The 19024-nt window shown below is 45.9% G+C and overlaps 1 protein-coding gene across 1 annotated transcript in view; it reads right to left on the bottom strand.

Moving 5' to 3' along the window:
- Positions 1-226: 226 nt before the first annotated feature.
- The window catches only part of LOC105906464 (sialidase-3-like), a 29466-nt gene continuing 10668 nt past the window's right edge, over positions 227-19024 (bottom strand). The window contains exon 2 of the mRNA XM_031565596.2: positions 227-1141. Within this exon, the coding sequence (XP_031421456.1) occupies positions 227-1141 (915 nt within the window). The remainder of the gene's footprint in view (positions 1142-19024) is intronic.

Genomic DNA, 19024 nt, shown 5'->3' with positions numbered 1-19024 from the left:
TGGAGTTAAAAAAGTTTCAAAATTCAGAAATATGTCACGCGATTCACAAATGTAATTCCTGATTCACATATAAATATGAATACATTTAAGTGATGAAAACATTTAACCCCACTATTTACTATTATTATTATTTACATATATATTTTATATATTATTTACTATTATTTAGAAGCTTGTTCCTCTATGTGTCTGTGGTGGGTCTGTAGTCAGTCACAGAGCAATGGCTTCACACAGCTTCCCCTCTGTCTACATCTGAATGATTAACTATGTGCAGTATCTCCTTGACATCGAACTCTTTGAAGACAATATGAAGACGTTTCTCATGGCCACACTCCATCAGACAACCAAAGTGACCCTCCTCCTCACAGCAGGTGAGGTCTGAGTAGCCACTGGGCCCTGGGTGGATGATGTGGGGTTCACCCCAGGGGTCTGTGTCTTGGAGAGACTTCCTCAGGTAGACCCCGAGGTCCAGCCTGTCCGGGCCCTCCCCTCTGGTCGGGTGGCTGAAGAGCAGACCCGTCTCTGAGGATCTCCCCAACACACTCCCCTGGCAGCCGGTGGGCGTCTCCTCTAGCTTTCGGTTTAGCGGGGTAAAAAGGGTAAAACTTGCCCCGCCGTCGTCACTCAGTGCCTCTACCCGTGGCTTCGGTGCTCCGGTGCTGCGAGCGTTCAGATACACCTGCCTCCCACCCTTCCCGTCAGACACCTCGGCCAGCTGGCACTCCCCGGACTCCATGGTGATGGGCTGGCCTGCCTTCCAGGTGTGCTGGTCCTCGCTGCGCAGCACCACAGCATGGGGCTTCACACTCTTACCAGAGCCAACCTTCACATAGGCAGGCACGAGCAGTGTGCCGCTGCTCAGCTGGATCCCGTGGCCTGGTCCCACAGCGAAGGTTTGGTAATTGGTAAAGTTGACAGTGCTCGTTAAGTCTGTTAAATCGCTCCAGGTCACCCCGTGGTCTGTGCTGGTGACGTAGCATAAACGAGTCTGGCCTGGCTTGAGCTGATTTTCGGGAGTTTTACCCTCGATGCAGATGAAAAACAGAAACAGTGTTTTTGAGTTCCTTTCAAAGACTGGACAGGGGTTCATGGTGCGGTAGCCATCTTTGGCCGCCTCCTTCACGTCCTCGGTGGGAGACCACTGGAAATAACATAAGAAGTTTGAAATGAACAGTGGGCACAAAAAGACTGCAGTGTACATGATTTACAGGCCACTACTGTAGTTTCTATTCCATTCCATTGGGAAGCTTCTGCCAAACAGTGTTCAATGGAAGGTGTCAGAGGCACTGACCAGTAAGTAACCAGAGCCTAGCAGTCCTAGTGGTACTTACCAGTGGTCAGTGAAAGTTGTATACCATCTGGATTTCTAAACAAGAAGAGACGCCCTATACAGGTGACCTATACAATAACTTTGTAGGTGCAACAAAACCATATCAGGACTTATACTCTCGGAGCTAAATATGAAGTATACTGCCACCATCCACAGTTAGCATCTGCCCCGTGGCAGGGGAATAGTTCTAAAACACAGATGTGAGGTGTAGGTGTTCTCCTGGGTACCTGCAGTGAGTGGTAGTATAGTATTAAAACACAGATGTGAGGTGTAGGTGTTCCCCTGGGTACCTTCAGTGAGTGGTAGTATAGTATTAAAACACAGATGTGAGGTGTAGGTGTTCCCCTGGGTACCTTCAGTATGCCGCTGTCCCGCGTGCCTTTACTCATCACCAGATACGTTGCGTGTGCATCGTTGGAAGAGGTGCGCTTCTCTGCAAATGCCAGGAATGTGTCCCTTTCTTTAAAGTAAAGAAGAGCTGGAATTGTTTACAACAGCACAACGTTCTTCATAGATCTAGCCTCATAATTTTGTTGTCAAAGTGCACCAGATTGATGCATTGAACTTTAAAATGTGCAAAATGTTCTTGTATATGTAACCCTCTCTCTCCACTTATCCAACGGCCCGCTGCTACTCTGCGTTGTGTTGTATGTGATCTATGTTGGCGGATGGTTGGGCGTCCAAAGGATTCGACACGGGAGACGAGGAGGAGGTTTCGTAATGGTGGCGAGATTTATTATCTTCAGCACATCAGCTATCTCGTTTATCAAGCACAAACACTCCAACTCACTCATGGCATCTCTGACAACAGAACTCATGAAACTTACGGGTCACCCCGAGGTAAAAACAACATCACAGCCAACAAGTTATAATTTACAGAACACGGCTGCAGCGCTGCCTAGCGGCGTGGCACATACACTACCTTACATCCACCCCTTCTTTAAGTGATGGCGTCCCAGCCATCAGATCAACCAACAAAAACTAACAGTAACCTGAGATTATTCAAAACAATAATTTACAGTAACCTGAGATTATTCAAAACAATAAAAGTGTTATGTGGTGTGAAGTGTGTGTAGTGTGTGTGGCTATCTGTTATCAAGGTGTATGTGCGGGGCCCTATATGTCTCCAGCCGCTCTTCTTGCTTTGGCTCTTTTCCACAACTTTCTCCCTCTTTCTATCTTCTGTTCGTCACTTTCTATAGCCCTGACTCGGGACTCAAACGAGAGCTTTGGCGGGGGATGTCGCTTCCTCTCTGGGTTTCTCCTTGGTCTAGGGGTGGCACCACCACTGGTCACATGCATTTCCCCTTCCCACATTACTCTGGTCCCCATGTCAGCTTGCTCAGTATCTGTGTGCTCCTCCTCTCCACTTACTGTTCCAGCCATAGCTCCGTCCTCACCTCCCTCTGTCTCATCACCCTCTGGTTCCCCTTCAGGGTACAGCTCCATGCTGGCCTCCCATGCCTCACTGTCTGACTGGTCACTCTACTGTGACGCTCCACTGGGAGGAACATGCACTGGGTAAGGAGGTTTCGGTGCACCACCCTTTCCGCTTCCCCATTCTCCAGACGCACCACATACACAGGCGAACCGGGCCGCTTCTTCACCACAACATAAGGGCGTGCCTCCCATCGGCCCCCTAACTTCTGCCTCCCCTCCACATGATAGACTCTGACTAAGACTATCCCCCGGGCTGAAATCTTCACTCTTTGCTTTCTTATCATAATATTTTTTCTGTTGATCTTTAGCATTGTGTGAGGTTTGATTGGCCAGGGCATAGGCCTCTGTCAGAGAGTCATGCAAGGTCTGTACGTATTCAGTGTAGTCACACGGCTTGTTAGTGGCAAGGGAGCCAAAGATCAGATCAACTGGGAGTCTTGGGTGCCTGCCGAACATGAGGTAGTATGGGCTGTATCCGGTGGAGTCGTGTTGTGAGCAGTTGTAGGCGTGCGTCATGGCATCCACATGTTCATGCCACCGAGACTTCAAGTGCGGCTCTAGTGTCCCCAGCATGTTCATTAGGGTCCGGTTGAACCGTTCGGTGGTCCCGTTGCCCTGAGGATGGTAGGGCGTGGTGTGGGTTTTGACGATGCCTGTGCACTTACACAGCTCTTTCACAATGGCACTTTCAAAATTGCGCCCCTGGTCTGCATGCAGCTTCGCAGGGAACCCAAAACGGCAGAAGAAGTTCCTCCACAGTACCCGAGCCACTGTGCCGGCCTTTTGGTCCTTAGTGGGGTAAGCCTGCGCATATCTGGAAAAGTGGTCTGTGACGATGAGCACATTCTCAATGCCACCCTTAGACTTCTCCAGTGACAAATAGTCGATGCACACCAGCTCCATGGGGGCACTGGTATGGATACTGACAAGGGGAGCTCTGACATTGGTGGTAGGGGTCTCTCTAAAGCAGCTTCCACACTGCCCCGACAAACGCCAACATTCTCCAACTAACGCCAACATTCTAAAGTTGGCAGTTGTTGGCAGTAGTTGGTACCTGTCTTTAGAATGTCCAGTAAACCAACTGCCAGCTCCACACTGCTCAGACTTTTTCCAACTAGCTACTTATTTTTTCAATTGTGTGTTAAATTATTTTAAGATGGATGAGGTTGATACCTAGATTAACGTTTGCTTGTCAAAACATATTTGGAAAACAAGTAATTTGTAAAGAACAATAGACCATTATACAGTCGTATGAAAAAGTTTGGACACCCCTGATAATTTCCATTATTTTTATGTATTAATTGTTGGGCGTTTGGATCAGCAACTTCTTTGTCATACATATAATACTTCATGGACAAAGTACTATTTCAGCAGTTAAATAAGTAGTTATCGGTAAGAACAGAGAACTTGCGTCCGTAGAGATGGTCGTAGAACTTGTCTGTGATTGCCCACTTGAGGGCGAGGAACTCGAGCTTGTGTGCTGGATACCTCGTCTCAGGTGGGCTCAAGCCTCTGCTCGCATACGCGATGACTCTCTCCAATAAGGTTTACTGGATAAACAGAAAATATGCCATATGCATCTTAACAAAATTAGACAGGTGCATACATTTGGACACCCACATCAATATTTACTACAGCCTCCTTTTGTAAAAAATAACAGCCTCTAGACGCTTCCTATTGCCTCTGATGAGTGTCTGGTTTCTGGATGAAGGTATTTTGGACCATTCCTCCTTACAAAACATCTCCAGTTCAGTTAGGTTTGATGGCTGCCTAGCGTGGACAGCCCGCTTCAAAATCATCCCATAGATTTTCAATAATATTCAAGTCAGGACTGGGATGGCCATTCCAGGAGATTATACTTGTTCCACTGCATTCTGACCATCCTTTGCCTTTGCCTCCGATATTTTTCTTGTCCTGCCACTTCTGGCCTTAACAAGAACTGTGCCTGTGGCCTTCCATTTCTTGATTACATTCCTCACAGTGGAAACTGACAACTGAAACCTCTGGGATAACTTTTTGTAGCCTACCCCTAAAACACAAAGCTAAACAATCTTTGTTTTCAGATCATTTGACAGTTGTTTTGAGGCCCCCATGATGCCACTCTTCAGAGGAGATTCAAAGAGAAGCACAACTTGCAATTGGCTCCCTTAAATACTTTTTCTAATGATTGGATGCACCTTTCTATAGAAATGAAAGCTTAACAAGCTAATCAGACTAATTATGTGTTGCAATTTTTCAGTATTGAGTAGCTACAGGTATTCAAATCAGCAAAATGATTAGGGTGCCTAAATATTTGCACAGCCTATTTTTCACATTTGATTTCATTTCACACAACTAAACACTGCTACACTAAATATGTTCGTCTGGAAAACACCCCAGTACTCAGTGTTAACTAGAAAATGAACAATATACCACTGTGATCTTTTTTTGGTGAAGACAGAGTAAATTATCATGCAGCCTCAGAGGGGTGCCAACTTTTTCATACAACAGTATGTAAAAGCAGGCGGCATGCATATTAATATTTCGAAAACCAACGCGGTATATGGAACGAAGTGGGAGTGGCCGATAGCTAACACAAGTGCAAACGTACTCCTGGAAAGTGTCACCGTAAACATTAATATTAATATTTAGAAACACGTTTTCTTGCCGTGTTAAGCGAGTCGTAGAAGTTGAAATAGACAAATATATGTCTTGAAAACCGTTCGTTTGGGGAAGATAATACATAACGTTAATCTATAAATAGACTTACTATGTCGTTTTTTTTAACAAACTGGCTGATAACCACCATAACTTCGACATCCAAGAGAGCGCGAGGATGTTATGCACGCAAGTTTAGCCTAGTTGTCAAGGTAATGAGCTGTCAGAATGTTGGAGTTCGTTGGAAATTGCTCTACATTGGTCAGACATTCTCCAACTTTACCCGATCCGACTGAACATGTTGAACTCTTCCGACTATACCCGACTAACGCCAACATTCTCCAACTAACACCAACTGCCGGCCCACACTGACCCGACTGTTGGAGAATGTTGGCGTTAGTTGGAGAATGTTGGCGTTTGTCGGGGCAGTGTGGAAGCTGCTTAAGGCAGCACCGCTCACACTGCTCACACCAGGCCTTGATCTCCTGAAACATTCTCGGCCAGTAGAACCTTTCTCTTATTGTCTGTAGCGTCCTCTCAGATCCTAAATGCCCCGCTTCGTCATGGAGAGCTGTTTTGACGGCTGCCCGCAGCTTCTCTGGTAGAATGAGCTGCTCCACCACTCCTTTCTGGCAATCTCTGACCCGTCGGTATAAGATGCCTCTTCTAACCACTAACCTCCTCGACTTCCATCACCTCCTGATTAGACATGCGCGAGAGGGCGTCGGCATTGGAGTTGTCCTGTCCTCTTCGATACTGGACATCAAAGTCAAATATTGACAGGTGGGACACCCAACGCTGGCCTGTAGCGTCGAGTTTGGCGGAGGTCATCACATACTTTAGGGGGTTGTTATCGGTAAGAACAGAGAACTTGCGTCCGTAGAGATGGTCGTAGAACTTGTCTGTGATTGCCCACTTGAGGGCGAGGAACTCGAGCTTGTGTGCTGGATACCTCGTCTCAGGTGGGCTCAAGCCTCTGCTCGCATACGCGATGACTCTCTCCATTCCATCCTGTACCTGCGCTAACACAGCGCCAAGCCCCTGCCCTGAAGCGTCGGTCTGCAGCAGGAACTGTTGGGTGTAGTCTGGGTAACCCAGCACTGGAGCATCAATTAACTTAGCTTTCAAGGACTGAAATGCCTTCTCACATTCAGCCGTCCATGTGAAGGGTCGGTCAAGCTCCCTGTTCTTCTGGGCCCCTCTCTTCTTTTTCCTGGGATCACCAGAAGTGAGGCGGTATAAAGGGGCAGCCAGGCTGGAGTATCCCTTCACATACCGCCTATAATAGCCCGCAAATCCTAGAAACTGCAACACTCCTTTGCGGTTGGTGAGCTTCGGCCACTCCTTCACTCTGCTGATCTTCTCTGGGTCTGTCCTGATGCTGTTAGCCGACACCAAGTGACCAAGGTAGTTCACTTCTTGCCTCACCAACTGGCACTTGGAGGGCTTAAGCTTCAATCCATGCTCCCGAAGCCTGTCGAAGACGAGTTGTAGTCTTTCCAGATGGTCACTGAACGATGTGGAAAAGATTATAATGTCGTCCAAGTAGATAAGGAGATGGGTGAAGTTCAAGTCTCCAAAGCAGCAGGTCATGAGCCTTTGAAATGTGGAGGGGGCATTTTGCAAGCCAAATGGCATCCTATTGGCTTCAAATAGCCCCATGGGTGTGCTGAACGCGGTCTTGTGCTTGTCATGTTCCGCTACCTCCACCTGCCAATAACCGGAGGTTAGGTCAAGAGTGGAAAAGTATTTGGCTTGGCCCAACGACTCTAGAGCCTCCTCAATCCTCGGCAAGGGAAACGCGTCTCGGGTGCTGTAGGAGTTCAGCTTCCTATAGTCCACACATAGTCTTAATGACCCATCTTTCTTGGTCACTATCACCACTGGGGAAGCATAAGGACTCTTACTGGGACGGATGACTCCTGTTGCCTCCATCTCCGTCAACAGCTGTCTCACATCCTGCCACTGAGAAGGGGGTATTTTTCGGTATGGTCCACCAGCGGAGTCCACCAGCGGAATCTCATGCTGCACTGTGGTTGTGTGGCCATAGTCCAATGAATGCTGGGAGAACACGTCTGCATTCTTGTCCAGCAGCTCTTGCAGACAAGCACGTTGGTTCTCATTCTCCACTGCTGCTTCACTCAGGTCAACAGCACAGCTGGTGACTACTTGGCCCAGGCTGAGGCATGCCTCTTTGTTCCCGGGTCCACCCTGCTTCTCATCACCAAACTCCAGCACATTGTGCACCAGGACAGCATTGGCCAGATGTGTGTGTGGTCGGATGGTGACATCATGCTGGGAGAGGTTCATCACCCTGACCGGGGCACAACCTCCCTTCACATCTGCGAGGACTTTAGCAACCAGCAGGTCCTGGGGGAGTTTCAAGGAGGCCTGGCCTTCGATCAGGGCAGTATACGTCTTCCTCCGAGGACCAGCTTTTATCCTGCATCTTAAATCCATTTCTTTCCCTCCAGGGATCCGTATTTTACGGCCAGTGTACACAGCAGGACCTACAATGTCATGCCCTTCACTTTGCTTGGCACTCCCCACCTTCAGCAGGGCTGTATACCACTCTGGATGCTGCTCCTTGACTCTGTGCAGAAACTGCTGGCCATAGGCTGCTTGGAGGTGGCTCTGGGAGGCTCGGATGATATTGGTGCCCACCAGGAGGGGTACTGAATAGCGGTAGTCGGAGTCAGGGACGACGAAAGCAGGCACAGCTTTAAACTCTGTCCCAAGCACTTGCAGATCAATCCTCAATACACCACGGTAGGGCACAGCTTGGCCCCCGGCAAACTCAATGGGTATTTTGGAAGACTGTAGCTTCTTCTGCTTTAGGACTGGGTGGCTCTGCCAGTAACTGTGTGTGATGCTGGTTATCTGGGAGCCAGAGTCAATGAGAGCTCTGCACTCCAAGCTGATGGAGATAATTTCCAAACACTGTTAATGACTTAAGAATATAATAATCAAGTGCCTTGTATTATTAATTCCTTGTATGAATCATGTGCTTATGAAAACAGAAACATGGCTTTTCTGTGTTTCTGTGTGCGTGTGTAACTTAGAATATTAGGTGCCACTTAGTCTGCATATGTACAAGAGCATGTTTAGACCAGAAGAGATAAGAAGGGTCGAACTGTGCTTCTTCCAACCTTGCAAAACTTCCATCCTTGCCTCGGACATCAGAAATCCACCACGTGGTTTTCCCTGCTGAATGCTCAACTTCTGTCTATATAAACCTTGTGCGATGTCTTTATCATTGCTTCACTTTCAGCCTTGTGCTGGGAGTGAGCCCGATTGCAATTGTTGTTTGTCTAATAAATATACTTATATGCAGCTCCGGAGTCCTGAGGTAACTAGGGTGAATTTTCACCTATCACAAGCCATTGACTTTCACCTTTCCTTCGTTCCTGGGACCCACAAGGGGTGTTTCCTCTTCAGTGTGGACCTTTTCAGCAGGTGGGTGGGGCCCTTGCTGCCCGCCCATGGTTGCCCCAGCTACCATGGACTTTAAGCGTTTAAAGGCTGAGAGGGATGGGGTGTGTGCCCTACAACTGGGTGGGGGTCTGTTAGCACTGCTGGGCAAACTCGAGCTAGGTGTCCCAGCTTTCCACACCGGTAACAAGTAAAGCTTGAGCTCTGGCTCGCCCTCCCCTGCGGTGACTGGGCAGTTGGTGGGGAGGCAAGTGGCGGAGAGGCTATCCTCAGCTCCAGGGTGGACAACTTGGCCATTTGTTCCTCCTGGTTAAAGGCTAGCTTCTTGACCATCTCTGTCAGCTCCGATAATTCAGATACAGGCTTGCTTCTCTCTCTTCTCACGTTCCCGCCATCCTCTGCTGTAACATGTACCTGTGTGAATGTTTTCTTTGCTTTATTGAGGGGCTGGAACTTCTTACCTTCTCTCACTAAGTGGCGGAGCTCAGCCTGTAGCTCACGGAAGCTCAATAGTCTGGGTGTCATTGGTGCAATTCTCACGTACACCTCCTCCTCGGTTAGCCCCCTCATGAACTGCCGCGTGAGTTTGCTATCCCGGTCGGGGAAAGGCTTTCCCCCTCTTTCCTTGTCTTCCACAGCCCGCAATTTTGCCTCCAGTGCTATGGCGTAAGAGCAGGCGGTCTCCCCTGAATTTTGGCTCCGCTCATAAAAGTCAGCTAATGGGTCTAGGGAGCCTCGGGTGTCACTGTATTCTGCCCTCAGTTTCTGAAACGCTTTTTCTGGGGTCTGTTCATGGGGGGGTAGGTTGAGAACCAGCTTTCGGGCCTCACCACCTAGGTGCCGCACGACTGTAGAAAAGCGAAGGTGAGTGGGCAGCTCTATCGCCTCCAGGAGGTACTGCATATCGCGAACCCAGTCCTCCACCAGTATCTTGCAGTCTGGGCTTCCAGTGAAGACTTGAACATTTTTCACCTGATGTGTCTGCATGAGACCGCCATAGGCCGCCATGGGAGGGCTTTGACTGTGCATGGCTGGAACAGGGGTCTTCAATGGTGGCACAGGTGGGTAGGTGTACAAGTTGGAAGATGTGGCTGGAGGGAACGCACCAGCAGCGGTGTAAGTGTACAGGGCTGGAGCGGGCATTGGGGGGTGTGGTGGCTCAGGGTGCAGGTCAGTGGCTGTATGGTCAAACATTCCATGGGGGCTGTAGGGGTTTGTGTTGGGGGCCCACGCATTGGCGCTATACAGGGGCGATGGTGTGGCTTCGCCATGACTTGGACCTTGGGCGCTATGATATGATGTTACAGACTCAGGGAAATGTACATGAGGGCTCTGCCTAGCGACGGCGTGGTTACTTGAACTGTCTGCCGCTAGAGGTGTTTGGAACCTAGGCATGAGCATCTGGGGCATAAGGGGGGAATATGAATAGCCTGGATAGATGTGGGGGCTAGGCCCAATAGGCTGGGGTAGATAAGGGTAGGCTGCTGGGTACATCATAGTGGGCTGCTGAGCAGATGACATCATACTTGGGGCATGGGGTGGGGCACTTTGCAGGGGTAGAGCTGTTGTGATCCCATGCCCACAGTGTTTAGGCACAGAGGCGTCCACTGACCTGTCTGCCTTTCGGCTGGTGCTTGTGTCTGGACTGGTGTCAAAACAGAGTGGAGGTACCTGTCCTGAAGCTCCAGAGCCTGGCAGCATCGGGGGATTGGCTGGGGTAGTGTACTGGGTGTAAGGTGTATGCCTTTGGGGCGAGGGGGTGCGACATTCCAAGGGCGGTGGGGTGTCATTTAGTACAGGCACTTGAGTAGGCTGATGGCTGGCTGCGCCAGCGGGAGAGACATGAAAGTTCTGTGACATGTTGCTATGTTTTGCAGACTAACAGTGAAATAATGTAATGTGTAGATATTTAAAGTGTGAATATAAATATAAATCTAAGGCTAAGGCTTATTCAGCTTATAAACTGTTTTAGCAGTACACTCAACAAAAAAAAAACGTTACAGTTCCAAAATTCTGTATCTAACTCGAAGTTTCAAATACACGTGTTCAGATATCAAAAACATTCACATTAATATCAACTCAATACTTAATAATGTACTTAAATCTCAGTACGTCAAACACACACAAAAAAATCCCTCTTTCCAGTTAACAAGTTGCTAAGCACATTTAGAATTATCACCCGTAGGCAACAGCATTCGAAATTAGCATCGGTGTAAAGGATATCACGTAGCTAGCTAGTTCACGTAGCTAGTTCACTTGAAAGTAGCCGTCCGCTCACTTCAGACAAAAACAGTTCAAGTTCAACAGTTCAAGTTCAATGTCTGATGAACAAACGTGCTGCGAAATACCAGTCTCGTTGTTCCACCATCCGGGTCACGGCACCAAAGATGTAACCCTCTCTCTCCACTTATCCAACGGCCCGCTGCTACTCTGCGTTGTGTTGTATGTGATCTATGTTGGCGGATGGTTGGGCGTCCAAAGGATTCGACACGGGAGACGAGGAGGAGGTTTCGTAATGGTGGCGAGATTTATTATCTTCAGCACATCAGCTATCTCGTTTATCAAGCACACACACTCCAACTCACTCATGGCATCTCTGACAACAGAACTCATGAAACTTACGGGTCACCCCGAGGTACAAACAACATCACAGCCAACAAGTTATAATTTACAGAACACGGCTGCAGCGCTGCCTAGCGGCGTGGCACATACACTACCTTACATATATAAAATATAATCCCCGGGGAGCATGCCCCGGACCCTCCTAGGGGGTTTGCATCGTTGTCACCTTTTTCATCCCTGATGAGTTTGCACCCCTGAATTGAGTATTCCAAAGAAATTGTGACATTTTTGGGTCTTAAATTATATTTGTTGAGGTCTTAAAAAAGTCTTAAAAAGCATTACATTTTACTTTTGAAATGGTGCAAGAACCCTGATATATGAAGAGAAATGAAAATGAATAAATATATATGAAGAGAAATGAGAATGAATAAATATATATGAAGAGAAATTATCATGAATAAATATACAGTATATGAAGAGAAATGAGCATGAATAAATATATATGAAGAGAAATGAGAATGAATAAATATATATGAAGAGAAATTATCATGAATAAATATATATGAAGAGAAATGATCATGAATAAATATATATGAAGAGAAGTGTTGAGGACACACCTCCCTTCTGTAAGGCTGGGGAACCACATCAGTGTCAGCACTAAACAAACCAAACAGGTTTAAATTCATGGAGCATTGTGTGTGTGTGTGTCTGGTGTTTGGTGTGTGTGTGAGGGAGAAAAATGTGTGTTTGTGTGTGTGTGTGAGAGGGAGAGAAATGTGCAGTGATGGGCAAGCTACTTGATATGTGTAGTGAGCTAAGCTACAAGCTACTCTACAATAAATTCAGCTTCACTACACAGAAGCTACCACTCATAAAAATGTAGCAAGCTAAGTTACAAAAACCTGTCAAAAGTAGCTTGATACATTAGTAGCTACTTTCAGTTAAACAAACTGCATGCCAAGTCAATGCAATTTTAGTGATCAACACAACTGTCAGTCAGATAAAGGCTAAAATATGTTTAGATTTATGTATTGAACAATAGCCCAATACACAAAAAACAAATGCACGAGTTTACATATTAACATCACATGAGTTTACAAATTAAACTTTGCTAAGAACTGTCTCCGACCTCTGTTTAGGAAAACAATCGTGACTACCATCATACAGCCTTATGTGTGTGTGTGTGTGTGTGTTGCCAACTCCTCTGTGAGGAAACTAGCTCTCCCAAAATTCGCCAGAAGTCGTTAGATGACGCATGACGCACAATATGCAATTCTGAGAGAGGTAACATTTGTGCGCGAATACAAAGTTCTGATATTTTGCCCGCAAATACAAAGTTTTAATATTTTGCTGTTATCTAGTCAGACTGGCCGCGAAGCCGCTGTGTGAGTGGAGATGAGACGATGACAGCCCTCGCTGTACTCAGCTCTCGTTAGATCGGTTGTAACGTGAACTGCAGAAAGTAAATGTGTGTGTGTGTGTGTGTGTGTGTGTGTTTGTGTGTGTGTGTGTGTGAGAGGGAATGTAAAGGAGACATGGTTTCTATGTGAATGTGTTTTTTCTATGTAACTGTAATTGTGATTCATTTCCATTCAAACAACTAAACAATAATGACAATGAGAGGTTTATGACTGAAATTCTAACCATTTCCTGGTCTGTTCATGTGGATGCTTTGTGACTTGACCAGGAAATCAGAGGGCTAGCTGACAAAGGGGAATTCCCACAGCCAGTTAATGTTCTTAGCCATGAGGGGGGTCCAGTCTGCTATGGAGACATTGAGTTCCGTGCTGTAAAGAGCAACTAAGGAGATAAACACACAATATTCCAAGCCAGTGTGACACACACATATATATATATAATAAATACACACAAAAACACAGGCTTGCTTGCACTGGGAACTTCTGTGCAGGTGAAATATTTGTGTTATTTTTTTCTGACCGGAAGTTACTTCATCAGAGATCAGTCAGTCCTTTAAGTCTCAGGGTGCTTAGAATTTACCCCAAATACCAGCCATGGTTGTTATTATAATAATAAATAATATTTTAATTTAATATAATAAATTCATGCTAATTTTTGTACTGCTGCCTGTGGGCCCAGAGCCCAGTCCCCCGACTCAGGAGCGCTTCACCAAGCAACAAGACAACATGGACACAATAACTGACAAACTAACTACTTCATGAGTGTATTATTACCAATAATTAACAAAAATCCACCCTGTCAGCCTACAGCCCAGTGCCCCGACCCTGAATCAGGGTTTACCTACAGTAAGGAGGAGGGTTGGGGGCTGGGTACACACACATTAACATTAACTACTGTAGGAGAATACTGGAGACTGGTTACACACACATTAACTACTGTAGGAGAATACTGGAGACTGGTTACACACACATTAACTACTGTAGGAGAATACTGGAGACTGGTTACACACACATTAACTACTGTAGGAGAATACTGGAGACTGGCCACACACACTATTTAACCCTTGTATGGTGTTCATTTTTTTGTTACTCAGAAGGTGTTGTGGGTCTGGTGGACCCGCTCGAATTTTGGGTGTTTAATTCAACACAATCTAACAATTTTATGATAAAATACTCAACAGATTCTTCATCCCAAATAGAAGCAATATGAACAGCAAATATGGTTAATATTTGCCCTTTAACTTTGTTATATCACATTTATGAATTTAAGTGCTACCCTTTCTTTTTTTTTTTACAAAATCAAGAAAATCAATTATAATCAAGATATCAGTGGACACAATTCAACAAATTTACAAATGAAGCAAGGTTTTCCATAACTATTTGATTCATGTAAATTTCATTTGAAATCAGGTCAGTTTACATAGCACAACATGGGTGGATGGGGCACCAGCACTGTCCTCCTGAATCCTCCTAATGGTAGCTGCAGAGGCTGAGGTTCTTGGAACATGTTGTCTTCTCAGGATTTAAGGTTTCACCAGTGTCTTTCCCAGTTCCTCGAGAAAAAGGCTTATCCTCTGGAGCTTCCCTCTCTTCCACTCCGGGTTCAGTGCCATCCAGGTGACAAAGGCGTTGTACGCCAAGATGTCCAATATGGTAAATAATATCGTCAGTGGCCAGCGTAGGGTCCTCCTTTTGCAGCTGTAGGCAGACACCAGCTTGTCTATGTTGTCCACCCCTCTTTTTGTGGCATTATAATCCATGATGATCTCTGGTTTTTGATGCTCCAGGCCACAGATTCTCCCATCCCTGTGCAGTGTACTCATGAGTACCACATTCTTGCGTTTCTTTGGCACATAGGATACCAGGGACGTGTCAGCTGTGTACACAAACTTGGAAGAGTTGACAGGCCTGTTCTTTGTAGGCAGCAGTTGGGGTGGGAGCTCAGACCTGTTTTTCCTTATCGTTCCCACCATGGTCAGCTCCTGTCCCAGCTTGTACGATGTAAAAATATTGTAGCATGTGATGTGTCCACTGAGTCCCTGAGCCATGTCCAGAACAACTCTTATTCCTTGATTTTTCTCAGGGCGTCCTCATCAGGTTACCCTATGTAGACTTGTAAGTTCCTAGCATATGAGGAAGTCGCATCACAGGCAGCCCAGATCTTTATACCATATTTTGCAAGATTAGATGGTATATAATGTCTAAAGGGGCAGCGGCCCCTAAGGGGCAGAAACACAAAACTCTTACTCACACTTACTCACACACTCACTCAAACACACACACACACTTAGCCTACATACACACAAGGCCCACATACACACAAACACACATAAGCGTGCGCGCACACACACAAACACACACTTACAGCAGGCCCACTCACATAAACGCGCGCGCAAACACACACGCGCACACAACACACACACACACGCACACACACACACACACTTACAGCAGACCCAGACAGGAGGAGAACAGATTTTAGGTACACAGGACCTACAATTTCCAAACTTTTATTTGCCCCGGGTCCAGTGGACCTGAACACCCTGTATGTAATACAAATGTGTAGGGGTGGGGGGTTACGGTGTGCGGTCAATGAAAATTTGGTCTGATATATGTTCTTCGCAGAAAATGAGCCAAAGCCAATGAGTCTGAGTCTGAAAAAATTATTAATCATATTATTTTTGTTTGGATAAAAAATGAAAACGGGTCCCACAGACCCGAATACCATACAAGGGTTAACTACTGTAGGAGAATACTGGAGACTGGCCACACACACTACTGAACTACTGTAGGAGAATACTGGGGACTGGCCACACACACATTAACATTAACTACTGTAGGAGAATACTGGGGACTGGCCACACACACATTAACATTAACTACTGTAGGAGAATACTGGGGACTGGCCACACACACATTAACATTAACTACTGTAGGAGAATACTGGGGACTGGGTACACACACATTAACATTAACTACTGTAGGAGAATACTGGGGACTGGGTACACACACATTAACATTAACTACTGTAGGAGAATACTGGAGACTGGCCACACACACTATTTAACTACTTGGGGAGCATTTAGTGTGCACCTCATCACCCATTCACACACACACATGGGGTTACAATGAGAGACAGCGGTCAGCATCTCTGATGCATTTCTCTCTTATTAAGCAAACAGAAGCTGGAGAGGCCTGAGGAAACCTTAAATAAGTGTGTGATTTGTAATTATAGTGATTTTTCCTCTGTGATTAGAATTCAGTGTCACTAAGAGGAGAATAATGCCACCACCTCAGACTGACTGGACTGTTCCTGTAGAGCAGTGGTTCCCAAACTTTTTACAGTCCCGTACCCCTTCCGACATTTAATCTCCAGCTACGTATATACAGCCTTGCAGGACAAAATACAGGCGATTTTGATGCACAAAATGATGTTTCTGTCTGAAAGTTGCAATTCTGTTTCAAAGGGTATTCTGCGAATTCCGTCTGTTTTCCGTTATCGTGGACATTTTCTCCCCGCGTACCCCCTGAACCACTTTGCGTACCCCTGGGGGTACGCGTACCCCAGTTTGGGAACCGAGGCTGTAGAGTGAGTTCTAGAGCAACCAAACAAGCACACTGGACTACCAGATCAGGACATATTCATAAAACACAGAATATTAGGCACATAACAACTGTGTCATCCCAGTCTCTGGAGATGCAGGTCAATCTGGGATCTTATGACACATCCACACCACATTGTAGTCTGAGATCAGTGAAGTCAGCAGTGGGGCCATCAGCATGCATCAGTGAGCACCATACACTGCAGCTGGCAGTGGGATATGTGTTATGCTGACAAAACATCACCTTGAACAATAACCTGAACTGGCTGTGGGAATACCCCTTCGTCAGCTAGCAATGATTGATGAATCTGTTTCCCTGGTCATAAGTAATACATCTCAATTACACACACACACACACACACACACACACACACACACACACACACACACACACACACACAGAAACCATGCCTCCTTTACATACAGACATACTTAGAAACCAACAGACACACCACTCTACTCATGTTATACATACACATTATCTCACATATATTCACCCCTCACAAACACACACACGCACACACACACACACACACACACACACACACACACACACACACACGCACACATACACACACACACACACACACACACAGGTGGTGGAGAAGAGGGGTAGGATGACTATGTGCACTTAAAACAAACAAACAAAAAATGTCCCAGCGTCAACTGATGCCATATGTGTTGCCTCTTGGTGGTATTCTTGGTGTTAGTGGTACAGCGGTTAGCATTGCTGCCCACTAAGTGGGTAATCTGAGTATGTTTCCTGGCCATTGCAGGGTACCTATATAAGTCGCTTTGGATAAAAGCCTCTGCTCAGTACTGGACCCTTTGTATTTAAAGGGATACATGTTGCACTTAGTGTCATTTAGCTTTTATTTCCAATGTTTTATGAATGTAATATCACTTGTCACCAAAGCAAGCACTTTGTAGATTTGCAGTGTTCTACTAGGCCTGAGGTCAGAGTGGGGAAACTGAATCATTTTACGTTTTTGCCAAAATTTATATAATACACAAGGAATCAAGAAGTCATGATGCGAAAGCAGGACAGACAAACTCTTCCTTTTCCACTCTTCATTCAGATCATCTTTTTACTGATGGAGGCGCCATGGAAACAGGTACAGAATGCAGTACTAACACCAGTACTAGAGATTGTCTGTGTGTGTGTGTGTGTGTGTGTGTGTGTGTGTGTGTGTGTGTGTGTGTGTGTGTGTGTGTGTGTTGTGTTCACTCTCTATTCCTCACAGGTTACCTGTAGTACATGAATAGAGTGTGTCAGTAATGACAGTGTGTGTGTGTGTGTGTGTGTGTGTGTGTGTGTGTGTGTGTGTGTGTGTGTGTGTGTGTGTGTGTGTGTGTGTCTGTATGTGTGTGTGTGTGTTGTGTTCACTCTCTATTCCTCACAGGTTACCTGTAGTACATGAATAGAGTGTGTCAGTAATGACAGTCAACATCTGTTCTTGAACAACAAAAGCAGGTTTTAGGCAGTTTACAAGTTCTCATTTGTCTGTGGTAGAAACCACTCTTGACACTATGCACAGATCAACACTACACATAAAAAGTGTTTCTGTTTCTTAGTGTCAAAGGCTAAAGTCAAAAATACAGGAAGATCATGCAGGAAGAAAGAAAGAGTCTGGTTATCAAACAACTAGAGAAACTCGACATTTGTGTTACTGTTAGATGTGTCACACTGGCTTGGAATATTGTGTGTTTATCTCCTTAGTTGCTCTTTGCAGCACGGAACTCAATGTCTCCATAGCAGACTGGACCCCCCTCATGGCTAAGAACATTAACTGGCTGTGGGAATGCCCCTTTGTCAGCTAACCCTCTGATTTCCTGGTCATGTCACAAATCATCCACATGAACAGACCAGGAAATGGTTAGAATTTCAGTCATAAACCTCTCATTGTCTGTAGATTATTGTTTAGTTGTTTGATTTGGAAATTAATCACAATTACAGTTACATAGGAAAAACACATTCACATAGAAACCATGTCTCCTTTACATTCCCTCACACACACACACACACACACAAACACACACACACACACACACACACACACAAACACACACACACGCACACACACACACACACACACACACACACAGACACACACACACACACACACACACACAAACACACACACATCTCTCTCACACACACACACACAAAAGCATCTGTTATCCTGACGGAGCCAAACCTGAAATCCAGCAGCATGTTGCCATTACGGCAGTGGGGCGGCAGTGGTACAGGAGGTAAAGAAGTCGTTTAGTAATCAGAAGGTTGCTAGTTCGATTCCCTGTCGAAGTGTCCTTGAGCAAGACACTGGACCCCTAATTGCTCCTGATGTGCAGTGTGCCATCAGTGTAAAATGTAAAATGTGTATACATTGTAAGTCGCACATATGTAAGTCGCTTTGGATAAAAGCGTCTGCTAAATGATTAAATGTAAAATGTAAAAATTACATTACATTTCTGTGTGCCATTATTAACAATGTTGATTGTCTCAAGATTGTAGCATTATATCTCAGCTGCCACTTGTACTGTCCTGCCCCTCTCTCTCTCTCTCTCTCTCTCACACACACACACACACACACACACACACA

Source organism: Clupea harengus, chromosome 4 (genome assembly GCF_900700415.2).
Source record: "Clupea harengus chromosome 4, Ch_v2.0.2, whole genome shotgun sequence".
NCBI classification, from domain to species: Eukaryota; Metazoa; Chordata; class Actinopteri; order Clupeiformes; family Clupeidae; genus Clupea; species Clupea harengus.
Note: the sequence above shows the minus strand (reverse complement) of the source record. Positions and strands in the feature narration are given on the sequence as shown.